Raw genomic sequence first — 20,625 nt, 5'->3', positions numbered from 1 at the left:
TTCTAATAAGTGTGGGACCCACAATTTATTACGATAGCTTTGTTTTACCTTGCTTTTGTATGTTTCAGTCATTCCAAACCCGATTTTCATCAAATAAACTTTGAATTCCTCTTAAAATGGTATACTCTGTACTATTTCATAGGTGTTTTCTTGGTATCTCGCAAACAGTGAAACGCCCAATTCTCATCTCCACCAATACTGTACCATCCCTTTAAGATTGAGCTGAGCTAGCAAGGAAAAATTAAGTTTGAAGACGTGTCCTTATGTTTCTCTCTCTCTCTAATGTCTCCATTCATTCTCTCCTTCCTTCCTCCTTACCAACTCTACCATATTCCAGTGTGCCATGAGTCGATGTATTGCTCTGAGCCAGCTTCGTCCAGAGGTGACGAAACGTGCTTCCCGTCCCCAAACTCGTCGGTCAGCAGCCTGACCGCCTTCACCTCCACCCTCCTCCCCGAGCCGGGAGAATTCAGCGACGCCAGTAACACCGAGACGGAGAGCACCGTCACAGTCACTGGGGAATTCACAGAGGAAGCGGTCACAGACATCGGGGACTCTGCGGCCACGCCCGTCCCTCTTTCCTCAGCAAGCACAGCGGCAGATGCCGACCTGTGTCCGGAGATCGATCATCTGTCGGTAGACTACTACGGAGGCTCCGTGTCGAAGGCCTTCTTCAGCTCCAAGACCAACATCTCAGACATGGTGTACACCGTGAAGAATGGGGCACCTTTCATTGCCTCTTTTGACCTTGCGGTGGATGATATCGGGGGTACGCTGGTGCTCCGGTCCAGCATATTTGACGAAGCACCGCCGGTAAGTGGCAAAAGCCAGACAAAAAACAAACAAACAAACAACTAAAAAGTGAAACCACTGTAGCTAGTTCTGAACGTTTACCAGGTTTCTCTAAAGTACACTCTGCGCAGGTGTTTGTTTGTTTGTCTCTTTCCCAAGGAGGAAAAGCTGATAGTTTCATGAACTTAAAAAAAAAAAAAAAAAAGTGGCTCAGTATAGTAAAGTATGCTTCTTATGCATTTCATATGTATGAAATGTTAGTGCAGGCCTCTGCCTAGCTTAAAGACGCACACAGCGGATACTACTTTACTGTTTGCAAAGAGTTTTGCTCTCAGAGCAAAACTGGACAAAGTGGTTCATCCTGCTCATGCAATTAAAGGGAAAATATAGTTCTCATGTGCCTGCAAAGCTGTTGCTCTTTGCTCTAAAAAATACTCATGTGCATAGAAATGTGTGAAATAATGCTATGATTACATGATTTCAGCTGGGTAATGAGGAAATGTGAAATATTAACCAAAAAGGTTCACTGGAAGTACTCCACTGTACATTATGAGAATGAGAACATACCCGATTGAGGTTGCTTTGTAATTTTTTGATTATCGATTATTGGTACTTGACAAATTGGGTCACAGCAGTATCCACCGATCTTCTGTGCATGCGGCTTCCACCCATGCAGCTTGTTGGAAAATGCGATAGTTCAGACACGATCTATCATTACTTGATATTCTACCTACCCAATACTGAATGGTGAGGGCGCATCAGATATTAAAGTCGTATGCCTTTGACCTTAATTATTTTAATAACACTTTTGATCTCAAAATGCTCCAAAACAGTTCATTATCCTGGCAAATTGCGTCAGCCAGGCAAGTTTCTTGGTAGTTCCTTTTGATGTCTTGCAAGCGAATATATCATTCCAAATAGTGGAAGATGAATTTTGAGCCCTTCTGAGAACAGTATGTTGGTTTTAAAAGAGGGCAAATGATACCACACTCTTTTGCTTCACTGTAAGTGACTAACAGTGGTATCAACCTGGGATATTGTAATGAATGAATGAATAAATGAATAAATGGATAGATGGATGAATGAATGGATGGACAGATGGACAGACTGATGGACGAACAAATGAATGAATGAATGAATGAATGAATGAATGAGTGAAGGAATGAATGGATCGATGAATGAATGAATGAATGAATGAATGAAAGAATGAATGAGTGAAGGAATGAATGGATGGATGGATGAATGGATGGATGGATGAATGAATGAATGAATGAGTTAATGAATGAATGAATGAAAGGAAGGATGAATGAATGAAAATAAGGATGAATATATGAAAGGGAAGAAGACGAACTTGTTTATATTCCTGTTTCTATCTCTGCAGGACCAAAATGTCACCTCCATCATGTGTCTGAAGAGGAGCACACCCCCAATCTGGAATGGAAGGTCCCTGGACTGTGACAGGGATCTCATGGTGACCAGCGACGTCAGCACAAATAGAGTCGTCCCCTTCTACTACCCCTTCCCGCCTGCCGGACTCTGGCATGTGGGCTTGTATGCCTCATGCACAGCCTGGAATAGGTAAGGAAGTGGAGATGGGACTTGGGGGTTGAGATGTAAGGGACAGGGCTTAACTTGAGATAGTGAAAGTTTCACCAGAAAATATTGTAAAAATGTGTTACATCATAACTGTAAAGAGGAGGCTTTACACTTTGTAAAACCACTTACAAAATGTGTGATGGCTCGCTATAAAGAAAACTTACAGGTATTGTTTATCATTTGGAGCAGTGATTTAGAAAATGTGTTTTCAGATTTGATGCATATGTGTAGGTCAGTTGTATCACAAAGCATCTTACCATATCAAAAAAAAAAAATGCAGTAAGCCTAAAATGTAAGAAGATATCACTATTTTTTCTCAATAAACTACAACTATAGATGTTTTATTCTAAAAGCAATATATTATAACTGTTGTTCACATTTGTATATCTATCAATACTTAACATTGACTATGCTGATCAAGATTTAAGGGTTTTTGTTTCATCTGCATATGGTAAATGCCTTTAAGCTCAGAGTCAACTCTTATAATGATGATGATGGTGATGATGGTGATGATGATGATGATGATGATGGTGATGATGATGAGGTATTGATAGTAATAATGATAATAATAAGGGTAATAAAAATAATGATTTCAAGAGTAATAACAACAACAACAATTTTTATCTAGGGTTACCTCTTCAGTGCTGATACCATTGTAGCAGAGGGCCCTGCTAGTATTATTATCATTATCTTGACCTCTTTCCTCCACTCCCATATCCAGATCTTTGGGCTCTCCCGAACCGGTTCCCTGCCCAGCCAACATGAGCCTGGTGGTGGGCGTGTTCATGGAGCCCTGCATCGATGGATGCGGGGAGAACGGCCAGTGTCAACTCCACACCCAAGATGGCATCCAGATGTATGCCTGCAGCTGTAAGAACGGTAGGTGTATGACCCTCCCGACACTCAGTAGCCACAGTCACACATGGCAAAATTTCTTGAAGAGTAACTTTGAGAACTTTCCATAAAGTTTGCTTGTTTGTTCACACTGGCAGCCAAAGTTCCTTAAGTTTCAGTTCTGCAAGTTTCAGTCGTTGGTGCACATGCACAACAAAGAAGAAAGTGCGTGCCGTCTGACAGGTATTTGTTGATATGTAAACAATGCACACACATACATCCCAACGAGCGCAAGCTTTTGAGGCACCACAGAAAACAGGCAGTGGACTGGTCACATGACAAAACATATGCAAAGTTTCAGTTGCGAAGGTTTTAGACTGCATAGACCTTAGGAAGATTTGTGGGGGTTTGGAAAATATCCCTAGTTTGAGTGGGAAGTTTCGAAGCTTTGCGAGAAGTTTTCACAGTCAAAGTGGCAAAACTGTGAGAACTTAGACATCATAAAGCTTTGACAGTGTGACAGACACTTATAAAACAATTTGGCTGGTTCTTCCTTCGATGTTACAAAGTCATGTTTAGACTGCCTGGTTTGGGGTCAGAATTTCTGGTAATATGAATTAGTAATGATTGTAAGACAAACTTATTGCTCTATATGACTCATTTTTATAATACAAGTGTGTAAAGTGAGTGCTTACCTGATGAATAAGGCAAAGGAACATGATAGAGCAATTGATTTTGAAAAAAAAAAAGAAAATAATTCAATACATCATATTTTGTTAGTCCTTGACATTGTCTAAAGAACAAGAATGTTTAATTCAGAAAGCGATATGTTGGCTTACTGGCTTGTTTAGTTGAGCACATAACATGTGTAATGCTCTGCTTACACTTATGTTATGCAGCATTTTATGTATGATAGGTACACAGTGTGTCTAGTGTTGATCAGTTTGACATTCACCTGGGTCGATAAATATGTGCAGACTGTCATTCTTACTGCTTTTGAGAGCAAATACTTATTGACACCTAAAAGGACCCCAAAATCCTCAAACCGTTCCTTTTGGTTTCTGAATTGTTTTAGACCTGTGATTGTCATTCATGAGTTTAATGCATATTGAGATGTTTGGAATTATACGCTGAGACTTTCAGAAAGGTATCGCGGTTGTGTTTGCCTGCTAGTCTGGAAATGGCAAACTCATCTTTGTGTATAATCTTTGCCACCATCACAATATTCCTCCTCGTAAATTCCTGGCAGGCTATGTCGGCTGGGGCTGCACTGATGACAGCCAGGTCGCCTCCTCCAACTACCTCCTCAAAGTCCTCCTCCTGACCCTCAGCAACCTCATCTTCCTCGTCGACGCCCTGCTGGCCATCCACCGTCGACACTTCCCTGAGTCCGTCTCCTTTGTCGCCACGTGTTTCTTCTCCACGGTGAGTTTCAAAGTGATGCTGATTCCTTCCATGCTTTTGTAGCGATGTATCTTTTTTTTTTTCTATGTTGAGTTTTACAGCTATGCATGACTATTCTTACTTTCTGTATATGCCGAATATTTCGCGAGTTGGGTGCTTTCCATGAAATAAAAAATACGCGAAAGTATTGACTCTGATCCTGATGTGGATGTGACGTATGCGTGTACATTTCTCCGTTCAGTAGAGGACTCCATGATCACAAATTTAAAGCCCCAGTCACACAGCACTCCACATCTAAATCATGCACAAAAAGTTATGAAAATCTGGTGGACGTGGTGGTAAGTGGTAAATTTTGGTAAATTTTGGTTTTAGCCATGCTTTATACAGCGTATGGCCGTCGGCGGCTGTTCCACTGCTGAAGCACTGCCTAGGCACGGCTAACCACGTCCAGCCACGTATATGTACCCGGAAAAATCCATTTGTCAGTGATAAGCCGCTAAACACACGCTATTTCCCATGATACCAACGTGTAACACGTGCCCGATGACCGTGCCTGTGAGAGACCGCTAAACTTTCGCATCTTACTGCGTCTCCCCAAGTTTTAATCACTGCTGGAACATGGATTATCACTTGTGTTTCATGTGTGTTGCACGTCTTTACCATGTGTGCCGTGGGCTAAAATTTTGAGCAGTTCAAAACTTTGTTGCGTCCGACGCCGTTCCAATTTTTCCCTGCGTCCTGCCACGTCTATAAATCGACTGTAGCTCATCGTAAAACTCGACATCAACGCAAACAACATCGTCTGCTTCACGGGAGACCACTTTTTGACGGGTTTTGGCCGTGATTAAGCCGAAAAGCGCATTGTGACCGGGCTGTTACCACTCACGAAAATAGTTGGGAATTCCCGATTCGCAAAAATTTAGACTCGCGAAATATATGGCATATACAGTGTCTTGTTTTTTAAGTAGCCTGTCCTTTCCAACAATACATTTTATGTCAACCCCTCTGCCTTTTTCTATGTTAGATTCACATGATTTTTTTCCACCGTGCAGGGAGTTTCATTGCAATGATGGACTGCATTGTTTTATTGTAGCCACCTCTGTCTCCTTTCCGATAGAGCAGGCATCCACCAGCTTGCCAAGGCTAAGTGTAGTGAGCAAAGTTTGAGGTTGTGGATAATGCCTTAAAGGTAGGGAATCCCATTTGCATGCCTCAAATGAAGAGTTGTATAAATACAAAGGTAAGTTGAAGAGAGTATCATTCTAGAAATTCCCATAAAGTATTGAAAGTGGAAGGTAACATTTAGTACATTTTTAATGACCGTTAGATTTTGAATTGAATTTTTTTCAGGGCTCACTGTAAATTCCAGTACATTACTAGGCTACCTTTGCAGACCCATGCACTGCATGTGTGTCCATCATGTATATTTTGTGAAGAAAGTTCATCAAAACTTACAAACATTTCTATATACATTCTTGCCACACACTCTATATGTTATTACATCAGCTCTTATACTTTTAGATTTGTGTTTATGGATAAAAAATACAGAAGACTGCAACAAAAAGGCTTGAGTGTGGCTGACACACAGAACTACTGAGTAGTTGAGTTTTGTGCATTATTCAAATTGTAGATAACTGTTGACTTCCAAATTTCTCAGCAGTGGACCAAACAAGTCCCCTGAGGTTCATATTTAATGTTTTGCTGCATTTTGGGAGGTCTGTATCCCCTACCTTTAAGCTGTTGAGAATCAGCTGATTTTGCTACAGCATGCATTTCCCATGGATGCCTGCCAGAGTGTATATACTGTCTGTATTCTTGAGATTACTGTAAAAATGTATTTCGCAGTGTTGAAATTTTTTCGCATTTACGCGGGACGTGAAATGAGCGCAAAAGTAAAAACATGCACATATTTTTGCTCTATGTATTAAATGTAATACTGTTTCATATTTTGATGCAGCAGAATTGAAAACATGTAAAATTCATCCTACCCAAATGAGCCCACAAGAGTACTCACAAGAAAATGTCCACTTTCACAGTATTCCTCAATGAGTTAAAGAGCCACGAGCATAGATGGCCGCGTTCTTGAAAGGCACAGTACACATTACCGTGCGTGATCTCTCTCTCTCTCTCTCTCTCTGTAGATGTACCATGCGTGTGATACAGACTGTCCCACCGGTAGCTGCCTCTGCATCACCAACTACAATACACTGCAGTTCTGTGACTTCTTTGCCTCCTTCATGTCCATCCTCCTTATACTCATCGCCATGGCGAGGGTACCGCAGCAACTCAAATCTTTCCTCCATATTGTAGGTAGGTGACTGTTTTGGGGGTATTATTAGTGTGTTTTTCCTCTTTGCGTGTGGTCATTGTACGATGACTGCATTTCATGTGTGTTTGCATATCATTTCTACAATGCTATCAATGAAATATATGTTCTGTAGTTGTTGTTGCTTTTTCATTTGTAGTATACAGGGTAATTTTCTGACCAATGATGTGGACACCTAATATTAGATGCAATTTCTGTACTAAATGAAAGAGTTAATTGGAAAGAGCATGGTGGTCTTGTGTGTATGAACACATGCACAATACAGAGTTAGACATGTTTGGAACTATATTCATAAAAGCACTATAAACTTGTTTCAGAGGGATTTGTCAAAAGTTTTGCATGCTTTTTCTTCATCTCCATCTCTACCAGGACTAACATCCAAGCTTGTGATTTGAATGTACCTTCCAGATAATCTATGCATTTCTATTCTATGTATCATCTGTGTATTGACATTGATCTTGTTTTCCTTTTATATTTGTAGGAGTTTATGTGTTAGCTTTCTTTGCCCAGTGGGATAGATTCAGTCTATGGTCCATAGCAGTTCCACTTGGTACAGGCATTGGTATACTCCTTATATCATGGGTGAGTACCTACACACATTGGGTTGTGATGTCATACATACTGTAAAACCAGAAATGATTGCGTGCATTTAAATTTTGCGAATTTTGCGAAAGCTAAGAAGCACAAAATTAAAATGCACAGGAAAGTTCTTCTCTACACTATATGCATTAAATGCGAGTGGCAATTTGCGAAAAAATTTCATGCCATGAAAAAGGCCCTGGGCTCCAATTCGCGAAAATTTCATGCTGCGAATCTCTCTTGCTTTACAGTAAGTGAATATCATTTGTTTACACATTTGGTCAAACTTCTCAAAATTTCGCTTCTCAATAACTTCTTGAAATTGAAGTTTTGGTCACCAATGTGCATGCCCAACAAAGAAGGAAATGCATACCGCCGACCGCTTCGGAGGCACCGCAAACAGGAAGTGAACTAGCATGTGACGTACTTAGCAACATTAAAGCTGCGTGCATTCAGACTGCACAAACTAAAGAAGATTGGGGGCAGGGGGGTTGGGAAATTTTCCTAGTATTAGTAGGAAGTTCATGAGAAATTTTCGGGAAGTTTAAGGTCAGACTGGCCAAACTTCAAAAACTTAAACTTCCAAAGGGCTGCCTGTGTGACACCTTGGCTGCATACGTAGAGTGGTGGCAGGCCTGTGTTGGTTAAGTTCACTGACTGTAATGCAACGCTCATGCTAGTGTGTATGTCTCTCATTACCTTGGCATACAGCCCAGTTCCTGGTGCTGAAATGGATGGCTGATAATGCGTGAGTGATAATAATGTCAGGAATCCTGTGGGGAGAATAGTGCCGCCGCTTAAAGGGCAGCCAGGTACCAAGCAATCCTGGGATAATAACAGGAGGACCATCTGGGAATACAGTGCTCACGCCTGAACGGCTACCCTAGATAGATTAGATGACATTATTATTATCATATATTCCTTATTTCCTATCCCCCGTCTAACTACCCTACCCTACTTCCCCCTTCCTCCTCCACCCCCACCCCCACCCACAGATTCAAAAGGCATACAAGCGGCGCAAGCTCTACCCGTCGCCGCGGCGATGGCTGCTCTTCATCGTGCCGGGGACGCTGCTGGCGGTGGCGGGCATCACGTTCAACGCCACGCTGGAGCGGGACGACAACTACCACTGGGTGCACAGCGCCTGGCACGTGTGCATGGGGCTGGGCGTTCTCTTCCTCATGCCGCCGCGGGAGAGGAAATGTAAGAACTCCTACCACCCCATGTCGGAGCTGGTCGACATCAATGCCCTCAATTCCGAGCTCATTCCAAACAATGATCCAGGCTACTGACGACAATTATCGTCTGTCCTTTAAAATAAAAGACGTCGAGCATTTTTGCCGTGTGCTTTCTTTCTCCATCATGTGCCAATGATGTTGCTTAGATTCCAACTATCCTTAACCCCCTCCCCCTTTTGGTAGATATTTAATATTTTCACCAAAGATAATAGAGGAGATGACATTTGAAAAAAAAAAAATTAGAAGTAATGCATCAAAAGTACCCACTTCAGAAACACTAAACAAATTCGGTTGGTACTTAAAATTTTCCAAAAATGTTAAATTTTTTTGAATGGCACAGTTTACCATCATGGATGCCGAGCAAGTCCATGATTTTCAGTCTGTCTACTTTCAGTCTTGTTTTCAGTCTGTCTACTTTTTTTTTATCTGCTACACATGTACTGTGCTACAAGATCATTCTTTTAAAATCAATTATCTTTGCTTTCTGTAGTATCTATTGCTATGTGTTACAGCTCACAACTTGTGCTGAATTCATACTACGCACAGCTACCAGAGGGTAATGATAGAGTTGGAGTGTAAAATCCTACCTTTGTCAACAGCAACATGTTGACTGTGCATGGAGAAGACAGTATTAATGCAAGTTTCAAGGATAAATACATCAACTTAAAGCACTCAATGATGTCATGATACTAGTATGATACTGTGATAATAATTAACTTCTTCCAACTCTGTCAACACAACCACCCCTCAGACACCCTTCAAATGAAGAAGAAGAAGAAGAAAAGAAAGAAAGAAAAAAAGACAATTTTGTACCAAGTGCTGTGTTAGAAATTTCAAGGATTCCAAAATTACCAGAGGTCAACAAGTGCAAGTAATGACATTTTAACCCATCAAATCCCTGGAGAGTTATGCTGTAGAAATTATCAACTTGTCATTAAATTGACACATTTGACTGTCATCAATACACTGTATCTTATATTGAAGACAGATAAGAAGAAACTGGTTTATTTCATTAAAACTTGTGGGGGGGGGGAGAGAATATGAAGATATTCAAATCTGAGTCATATTTTCAATGATAAATCTTACAATTAAGAGGATCTTGAGATCCTACAACCAAAGCCAAGACTGTATTTACACAAGAAAATGGATCAAATGAGAGTTTCCTTTTACTCTACCTAATGAAATAGTAGCAATGAATTGTTAAGTTATGATAACAAAAATGCAACACAGACCCCCCCCCCCATATGGTTTCCATGGTAACAATAATTTACACTTTATCAGATTTCTCAGAAAACAGTAACATTTGTATGCAAACAGTTGCATTTGATTCAGGGACTGAATGTCATGTATTCTTCCTTTCCTCTTATTTTTTGTTATCATTTTTTTTTTGTTGTTGTTCAGTTACATTTGATTATCGCCCTTAGTATTCACAATCGCCATTGCCCTCTCTCAGTTCTGTATTGTCAGATATTGGTTTTCTTTTTATAAGTGTGTGATGGTTTATGAATGTGTATTTGTATGTTTCTGCTAGTGAAATAAAATGGAGAAGATGTATTGGCTATTATTGTTATCATCCACCATAACAGTAATAGGATGAAATGGCATTGATTAAATGATAAATCAGTGATATATTTTTTGCAAGAGAAGAGACCTATAAGAGAGGAATAGACTGTTTTAGTGGTCTCTTTTCATTGCTGTTTTGTACATTGGTAGGTACCATTACTAGGTAACAAATTTATATATTTATTTATGATGAGAATCTATAGATTTATATTTGAATGAGATGCAATTTGTTAGTACAGTATTCTTGAAAAGAACTGGATATGAACAATTACACCATGACTTGTTTGCTGTATCTTGCATTCTTCACATATATCTGCATCATTCATATATTTTTCCACCATATGTTCCTCCACCATATGTTCCTGTGACTTTCTTTTCTTATAGCTGCATAAATGTGTTCATTTATTCATTTGTTTGTTTTGGATGTTTTGTTTGTTTTTTTGTTTTGGGTGTTTTGTTTTTGTTTTTAGTTTTTGTTTTTAGTTTGTTTAATCCCCTAATAGCTCTTCTTGTTATGTATTGGGCTTTCCAGACAAATCATGCACTTTAGTGATCTGAAATCTCCAACACAAGTCAGTGTTTCTGTATCTCATGTAGCGTGCTTCCTTGCGCACCTGTGTATGATATGGGGGGGGGGGGGGGGGAGGGGGGGAAGCACACTGGTACTGGGCACAGACTGTTAGTCTTATTCTGTGTACATGTAATCCCGAATGGATTCTAAGTGCATTTTGACTCCATGCTATGGACATTATGAAGACTCCCTTTGATGTGTGGTTTACTGTACTTTATCGCTACCACACTCTCAAGTAATTGTGAGCTATTTGCTGTTGCTATCTAGCGCCCCCAGGTGGTGGCACAGGAGAGAGACATGGAGGGCCGAGGGCAGAGGAGAACCAGCCATTCTTGGATGGACCTGTGCCAACTCAAATCGTTTGATAGGTTCAGCAGCCTGGCACATAGAGAGTGAGAGATAAGGAAGAGAAAATAAGACATCAAAATTTGTAGGTTCAGACTTAATACCAAGTCTTCTCTCCTGGGTTCTGCAGGAAGCTGCCTGCATAAGTAACTATGGTGTCTTTAGGTAAAAAAAAAAGTGAGAGAGAAATGAAATATGTGTAGAATAAGAATGTAAATAAAAGTATAGAAATGAAACAAATACAATCTAATTTTCTGCTATCATAGTACCTGATGGAAACCCATAAAATGCTTAATTCTTTTACTCACTAGAAATTCTAGGAATAATGAGAGGTAGAATTTCTTTCAGTTCCGAATGTCATGCAGTTGCGCTGAGCAGAAATTTGGGGAGCATTTAAGAGAGGAAAAGTACCAACATATCAGGGAGATCAAACAATTTCTTTGCTTGACTGGAACAAGTGTATGCTTGTGGGTTACCTCTTTCCCTTCATTTGTGACTTCACTGAATGCTGTACTGTACAAACATGTGCTGTATAAGTGGTTATTTTCGCGAGGGTTTAATTTTCGCGAATTTCGCAAATTACAGTTGGATCGCGAATTTAACAACACGCGAAAATGTCGCCATACACTAGACTAACAATACTGCAAGATAGCATTGGTGTCAATTCGCGAAATCAACATCTCGCAAAAATGTCTGTCACCTTCTAATTTGCGAAAATATCTGTACGCGAAAATAACAGCTTATACAGTAATATTTGTTGCCCAAGGATGAGCATACGTAAGTTCTCATTTGCATGTAACACAGTTTTGTATCACCCGAGCAAGGAGAGAATATTCTGATATGTGCACGATTATTATGAATCATTCCATGTTTAAAGTTAGCAGGTATCAGAATAAACTCTCCCATCCCATGATGCTTTGCCAGAATGGGTAACCAACCAGTCCTTGGCATTTACAGTCTCAGGCACCGGAAGGTCAAAGGTCACTGTAGTAGCAGTCTCATCACTGTGTGCAATATTTCTGTCACACCTTTACCTTCATGTGTTAATGTGTATGACTAACTGTGCTTCATCATGTGTGGTGATGAATGAAATGTGGCTGTAATTCACCTCATAGCAATATCGTACATAGTACAAATGCAGAAATAGAAGGTACTTGTGACAGTTTTGTGTGGTAGGATTAATGTACCAGATTAATTTGCAGTATTTAATAATTTTGCACTTTTTGTTACTTGTGTGAGCTTTAAAAAAGTACTTGTATACGACTGCTGATATAATTTAACTTAAGATTATTATAGATTATGAGTGAATGTCAAAAAATTATGATGTTTGTCAACTTGCATAGGGACATGAAGTTAATTTTAGGAGGGATAAATTGGGAATAATTTTCCTGCGTTACCATGTGTTTTATCACTTTACTTAATTTAACTAAAGAGAGGGATTATCTGATTACCATGCCTTGGTTCTGTTTCCTAGCGATGACATGATTTTTATGAAACTTCCAGTTTTAGTTCAGTACTGTCCTTGTGATTACAAAGATCATCCTAACTTTATTATGACATTTTATTCTAATTTTGTGGTCTTCATTTTTATATTCTCTCTCTCTATTTGCCTCATAAAAGTGTTGAGAAATATTAAGTTTGAACATTTGTGGTCAAGCTCCAAGATGTTACTGATATACCTGGTGTAGTATTTGGTTTAATTATATCACTTTTTGTTAACTCGGTATCTGAAAAAAAAAAAGGCGATACCATGTGAAGCACCATCGATACTTTCGGACCTAGGCTCAGGATTGAAACTTAGATAATTGAGTTATGCCGGTTGAGGTATTAAAAAACTTAGTTTGCAAGTAGCACATTCTTCACATACCCATTATTGACATTTGTAGCATGCACCTTGTTCTTGTCTTTTTGTCATGCCATATCTTTGCAGTTTGTGTCATTTTTCATTTGCCCGGATCATGATTAATATTTACATCTGCTTAATTCATAATTGATCCTTCCTCTGAAGAAAAAGAAAAGAAAATGCAGTTTTTGTTGCTATTTTTTTTTCTCATGTGGCCAAACTGCAGCCCTGTCCATTTGTGTTAATCCCCCCACCCCCACCCCCACCCCCACCCCAAGTCCGGTGATTCTTAATATGCTGAAGCAGTACTGTTGGCTGTGTGCCGGGTTGTGAAGAACAGTGTTAAAAAAAAAAAAAAGAGAGAGAAAAAAAAAGAATAGGGGCCAGATAATTCTCTGTGCCTCGTATAGTTCACCAAAATCCAATGACTGTGGCCATCTTTTTTTATTTTTCATTTGCTTAAATATTAAAGTTAAGATGATCATGAGGAAAAAAAAAATCAGGAAAATTCCTGTGAATACAGATTTAAGTGTAGATACAACAATATAACAAGCACACATTGTCTGTGGCACCAGCTAAAAGTTGTGTAATGCATAATGTCGATAACACCGTGCATTTTGGCATGGTTTAGCTGTATATTTGATTTTCACTCACAGTAGCTCTATGTTTGTGACATGGATATTTGAGTATTTTTGCACCTCCAAGGTAATTTTCAAGACTGTCATATGGAAGAGTAGACTACTTCTTTTCATAGTCTTAATTTTGAAATGTTACCAAAGTAACAAGAAAATGTGTCGGTGTACTGCCTAAATGTCTTGTATAATTTTCTTATATCAATTGATTTCTTCCAAAGTCAATAACTACAGCTCTGTATGTACATGTATATATGTTGTGACAAAATGTGCAAGAAAATTAGCATTTCAATTATTTAATGATGCACAACAATCTTTCAAACTTAGCTATGGTGTGTAGGTGTGTAAATAGATGTACATAATTTCCCAGTAATAAATACGGGCATAGACTTTATTTTGTTATGTCATCACTGGCCTCACATACCAATAAAGCAATTGAATCAGGTGACGTAGACACTGAAATTCTCTTATAAATCTGCAGTTTATTTCATGTTCAGGTATTGTAGTTGACTCTCGACCATCAGATGTAGCAACTACACTCGTCAACTGATGGACTACACACACATCATGGAAATATTACATAACTTGCACACGAGTTGAAGTGAAGCCGAATAGAGACAAACACTTTACATTTTCTATGAATATTCGGGACCAGTATAGGGAAGAATTTTGCATTTTGTGATGGGAACACAAGAGTTTTTAATATCTTTCTTCTGGAAGCTCAGGGTAAGAAAACAGTGTTCTTATCACTTGAAACACTTTTATTTCCCCATCCAATCAACACAAGATTATGATTCAGGCTTGCATTGCTTTGACCATACCTGCCAATGTAACTGATAGAGGGCAGTGCAGACCATAAACATGGGACATTTTGCAGAGCAGAAATTTTACATGTTTCATTCACTGAGATACAAGTGCAAAAGATAGTACTATGCTGCATTATTTAGTCCATTGTGTATTTAGTCTGTGTGCACCTTTGATATTACAAACAACAGTATTACAAATAACTCGGCAGAATGAAAGGATGTGTATTAAAGTTCATCAAACTCGACCAAGATGAAAATAAAGTGCCACTTTTCATGTTATTAGCTGGAGAAAATAGGAATAACAATCTCTCTCACACTTGTACTCTTTATGAGAAGTTCGGGGGGAGGGGGCGGGGGAATAAACCCAATGAATAAACCTTGGGAAAATTAAGTTCCTTCCTTCTTACTGGAAAGAAAAAAAAAATGTAATACTACCAAATTGAAACAGGTGACAGGTATAGTGTAGTGCAGTTCCTAAGTATATACCATTTGGTATAGGGGATATCACAGGATTTGATTTGGAAATGCAATGCACAAGTGACAAAAGATAATACACTGCACTCCTGTTATAATGAACATGGTTAAAACAAAATTCTTGTTACAATGAAATAAAAATTCAGGTCCCCAAATCATCATCTCTGCACCTTTATACACTATGTTGCTCGGTTGTAACAAAATTTCATTATAACAAAAGAAAATCGCCTGTTCCAAGGACTTCATTACAATGGGAATACACTGTACACTTCATTTCACAGAGGTCCTACTATTCAGTTGCCCTCCTTATGTTTTTGTTTTTCTGGAAAAGAAATGCATTCACTGCAGCTTAAAGTAATGTTAGTTAATGTAGTAAAAATATGAAAACAGCCAATTTGGGTAGGCGATTCGACTTTTACCAAATACAATTTTACCCTCTTGCTGTATGACTGGAAGATGCTCCAAATATTAATTTTCTACCTTATTTTGTCTCGAATGGATGAAATTACACATACTTCCTTTTAGACACGTGCTTCCATTCTAATGCGAAGTTTTCATGTGTTACTCTTATGCCAAACACCACAAACGATTTATAATTTGGCAGAGTGTTTTTTGTTTGTTTGGTTGGTTTTTTTTTTGGGGGGGGGGGAGTGAAGGAGGAAAATCACCAATTGTTTAGATATATTTCCCTTGACCTTCACCTGATTTATTAGAGAATAAATGGCGTATAGTAACACATTCATGAATACTTCCTCACGACAATATTCCACAAACACATTGTTTGATGACGATATATAATTTCATCACTGCACAACACCGACTACAAAATAAACCAGAAATGTTCATGTGCATGAAACTTTTGCAAATTTTGCTAGGAGCCAGGGTTTGCAAAAGTAAAATTTACATGAAAGGCTTCGCCTGCACGATCAGCATTTAATGCCAGTCACAATCTGTGAAAATTTCATGCTGCGAAATAGGCCGTCGGCTCCAATTTGTGAAAAGTTTCATGCCGGGAATACTTCTGGTTTTACAGTAACAGATTAACCATGTAGACCATGTACACAGCAGACGATGAATTCTCGTAAACATTGCCATCATACAAGCCCTGCACTGCAAACATCTGAGAGAGAGAGAGAGAGAGAGACAGACAGACAGACAGACAGACAAGAAAGGGAGAGAAGAGAAAACATCACTACATTACACAACTGCATCATATTACAGTGTGCACACATTGTCAATATTGAACACACAGCATACATTTTCAGAGTAAACAGTTGTTATGGCTTGAAGATCCTTTTGTGTCCTCAAAAAAAGAAGACCCCCCAAAAATCTGATGATTCTTCATCTTGAGAATCACTGTGAGGAGACATGTGACGTCACCAATGTATTTAGCGGTTGCAGGTTATGTGAGAGCATGAACAAGTGTTGAAAAGAGCTGTTGAGATGATCCCTGTATGTTATAGCCAAGGCCTCATGGCTGAGGTTTATAAATCTGCCACTGATTGGCGCGGCTGAAATGAGGCTAACTACAAGAACGGTTAACGCCAAGTCAGATCTGAGACACAAAGCCTTGTCAAAAGGCTACTGTATATCTTTTGCTGCATGACCTCATAGACAAGAGCATGGATAGGTAACATGGTGAAAACAAATATGCACATGCATGGGACTATGAGTAAAGTGACATGTAGTACTGTGCACTTAAGACTCTGTAATCATATTTGTGACGTCAAATGGACCATTCTATCAATGAATTAAAAATAAATGCAATTCTTTCATCCGGCGACCTAGAAACTAGTTTCTTTTTATCCAACTGTGTGTACTAAAAGCATAAATATGATTACGGTACTTGGAATCCATGAGGCGCACACAAATTGTGACAGGTAAAAAAGTGGAAAAGGCCAATGGCTAATATGAACAATTAACCATTGTAAGAAGGGATAAACTTTAGGTATGATAGAAACCAAGGCTTCTGACTTCAAACGTCAAAACTGAAATGGCAGAACTTTTTACTTGAGATCTGAATACAAGTGTGTGAAAGCCAAATTATATGTTGTTTGTCTTACATCAATAATTTGTTTTCCTTTGGTTCAACATATGAAGGACGGTAGCAAAATATGTCGCAAATAAGGAAGGCACTTATTAGAAGGGAGGATTGGCAAGTCGGTAGTCACATGACGAAATAATGCCTATTCAAAAAGCAGAGAAAAGAATTTGTTGTGACATAACAAATGTGGTGGCTTCTGTCACGATTAATAATCCTGTTCAACACACAGGAAGCTTTCAAACTTAAAAAAGAAATGATACCTCATAAGGAAAATATGACAACAAAGGGAACACTTTTTAAAGGAGTAGCTCTGTCTGTGGCCAACATCACATATAAACGACATTACCATGGATATCACAGAAGTATATGATCAAAGTCTTTATCCTCTTTCTGAAAGGTGCCAGGATATTAATACCTAGCACTTTTTCCCCCCTTTTAACCATGTTTAAATACATCAAACTTTACCTTTGCCACGTGTATCCTCTGTCGATTTTAGTAATGATATAGGAATCTTCAGAGATGCAATACTATGAGCTGTAGCCACTGTATTTTCACAAATAAATAAAGTACATTGTATTTCGAACAAATGTAACCCCCTGAGAAGTCTACACTGGGTCCTTGGAACTCTAATAAATAACAATGCCATCCCTCCTGTTGGGAAGTTGTATAGCTGACACACTCTGCACAAAAATCAGTCAGTACGTTTGCCAGCATACAATTAACACAAATGAACAATCAGAAATACAAATAAACACAATGCAAAGAAGAAGGGGAAATATATATTCACTCCTTCACTATAGAAGATATAAGAGAAAATATAGGAATGCATAGACTCGCCACAAACATTCCGTGCAGTTAAACATATTCACTATTGCTGCAAGCTCATGAGATAACCTAAACAAGCTGTACAAAATGAAATCATGCACGTTAGCTGCAGTCACACTGGCAAACGTCTCAAAGTTTACTTTTGAGAACTACTAGCAAAGTTTGCTCATCCATTCACACTGGCTGCCAAACTCCTTGAAGTTTTGGTTCTTGATAAGTTCTCGAAGTTTGGGACACTGGTGCACACACCAGAAAGAAGATACATGCATACACCATCTGACACTTATGATTGTTAGATACGTAAACGATGCATTAATGCGCATCTCAATGAGCGCACGATTTGGAGGCACTGCAAACAGGAAGAGGACTGGTCACATGACAAACTTTGCACAGTTTCAGCTGCAAGCATTCAGACTGCACAAATTTCAAGATTTGCAGGGGTTCGGAGAATGTCCCTAGTTCGAGAGGTTAAGTTTCACAAGTTTTGAGAGAAGTTTTCGAGAAGTTTGTGGTAACATAGGCACAGCTTTGAGAACTTAAATCTTAAGTAGGTTTGCCAGTGTAACCATGGCTTTACACACGCACACACACCCACTAGTGGAAGCTATGGTCTCATTATAAACATTTTGCATTTTAGTTCTATTAACTAAGACTGTAGGGTCATTCTTTCTGAGGTCGCTCCTTATCCATCGACTGTCAGCTTGTCCGAAGAGTCAAGCAACCCTCAGGTGCTCTCTCTCTGTTCCTTTTCAGGAAATTCACCCCCAAAAAGAATGGATAAATGGTCACTGTCAGGACTCTAAATGCAGTGAAATGCAAACCCCCCATCAACCATATCATAATCGTATGCAAGGACCAACACTGGAAAAGGCTGCAAAATCTATTTCAATACATATTTAAAAACTACAACAAATGTTTATTGCATACACCTTCACTTTCAAAGGAAGTGCATTATATAGATATAATAGATCTACTAAATAAAAGTATCGTCTAGAAAATAAATGGGTAACCAAACTATATTTCACTCACAAACATGCATGCATACATACACACACATCCACACACAGACACACACACATACACGTACAAATTTGTGGGTTCAATATTCTAATCTGATTATCAAATTCATGCATGTCCACTTTGAAAAAGATTTGGCTCTATCCCTTTTGTCTTCTTTGAAGCTTCCCTGGCTTCACACATTTATCAAGACTTTTCTTATTTCTCATATATTTTAGAAATCATACACAGACTCACAGTCAGTCTGTTTTTTAAAAACCCCAAAGCAGTGATTTACGGTGAAAGACTACATGAAAACAAAAAATTACCAAACCAGGTGGTAAACAAGGGGTATAGGGGTTTATAAAAATTGCATTACAATGTCATAAATAATCTATTCTGTACATTTTTTTTTCCTGTGCAAAGATTCAATCTGTGGAGCATAGATACTTAATTTAGGTACAACTTTCATTTCATCACATGTCTACCTAACACTGTAAATCAAAATCATACACAATGGCAGCAGCAAACAGTATGCTCATACAACTGAATACCAACAATTATCAGTTGACAGTTTCAAAATTTTCATGTGGTCATCCTAATTACCAATGTATTACTGATCAAGGCAAGAGCAATCATACACTCACTGGATTTCAGTGATGAAAGACATACCTCTATTCTCTTTTAGTACGGTATTCAAAGTTTAGAACTACAGCATAGTTTTGGTAGTGAAACAGTAATCAGTGGAAATATATAATTAAATTCTGCTGACTGGCTGATTTTATGTGATCCATGCCATCTTAATTTTGCACATTTGCAAATTTTCACACAAAAAAAGCAGCTAAAAATGATGTACAAGCGCAAATATCAATACGACTACAGAAATATTGACATTTCGCAGCCAACATACAAACAAACAAAACAAAATCAAAACAAAAGGTCACTTCAACATTGGCTTGCCAAAGCTTTGAATTAAATATTTTCTGGTATAAACATCTTGGAGACAAAACCCATGCCAAAAACTCATCGCGGTTTCCAAGGACTAAATTGGAAATTGGTCAATAGAAAAAAAAAAAAAAGATTTACATTTCTTGTCTAAAAACTGCATAGAATTTCAGCTTGATTATCCCAATGTAAACTCATATGTGTTTTTATGTTCTTCTAAATTTTCATTAATCCTTGAGATCATACCCAGAACCTGCAAGTCAATTAAAATACTGGGAGCTACAACAGCTTTTGACAAGTTTAAATTGGTTATTCGTTTGATCACCTCCAGCATGAAATGGTAACTATGGCAAATGAAATAGGTAAAGTTTCAATTTGGACAAAGATGACTGCTATATTTGCTCTTTTCCAACCTTTCCGTCCTTTTTAAAAGAGAATATGTATTGATTTATTCATTTACTTTAATATTACTTATTCATTGATCTATTCATAAATATTTCTAAACATCATTCATTCATTTCATTCATTCATTCATATATATATATGAAATTACTCTTTTGACATTTATTTATGGATTAAAATGTATACACATTCAATCCCTACCTTTATCAAAATATGGAGTAATTCTTGTATAAACTGTCCTGCACTCAATTCCCTCTCTGTATCATATTTTAATGGAAGTAATCCATACTTGCAAACCATAATCATGTGAGAAGGGGTCCCCACAAAAATTATGGGTAGGTCCAATATCATTCAACGCACCACTTCATACATTATCAAATAAATCCCAGAATTAATTCTTAGCTGTAATA

At 38.4% G+C, this 20,625-nt stretch overlaps 1 protein-coding gene across 1 annotated transcript in view; it reads left to right on the top strand.

Moving 5' to 3' along the window:
* LOC140236902 (post-GPI attachment to proteins factor 6-like) overlaps positions 1–11,818 on the top strand; it is a 40,945-nt gene extending 29,127 nt beyond the window's left edge. Inside the window, exons 6-13 of the mRNA XM_072316836.1 lie at positions 338–813; positions 2,174–2,370; positions 3,110–3,267; positions 4,472–4,647; positions 6,768–6,936; positions 7,434–7,534; positions 8,527–8,734; positions 11,171–11,818. Of these exons, the coding sequence (XP_072172937.1) occupies positions 338–813; positions 2,174–2,370; positions 3,110–3,267; positions 4,472–4,647; positions 6,768–6,936; positions 7,434–7,534; positions 8,527–8,734; positions 11,171–11,268 (1,583 nt within the window). The 3' untranslated portion in view covers positions 11,269–11,818. The remainder of the gene's footprint in view (positions 1–337; positions 814–2,173; positions 2,371–3,109; positions 3,268–4,471; positions 4,648–6,767; positions 6,937–7,433; positions 7,535–8,526; positions 8,735–11,170) is intronic.
* The last annotated feature ends 8,807 nt before the right edge of the window (positions 11,819–20,625 follow it).

The sequence above is a fragment of the Diadema setosum genome, chromosome 13 (genome assembly GCF_964275005.1).
Source record: "Diadema setosum chromosome 13, eeDiaSeto1, whole genome shotgun sequence".
Classification (NCBI taxonomy): domain Eukaryota; kingdom Metazoa; phylum Echinodermata; class Echinoidea; order Diadematoida; family Diadematidae; genus Diadema; species Diadema setosum.
This window is presented reverse-complemented; position numbering and strand designations above follow the sequence as displayed.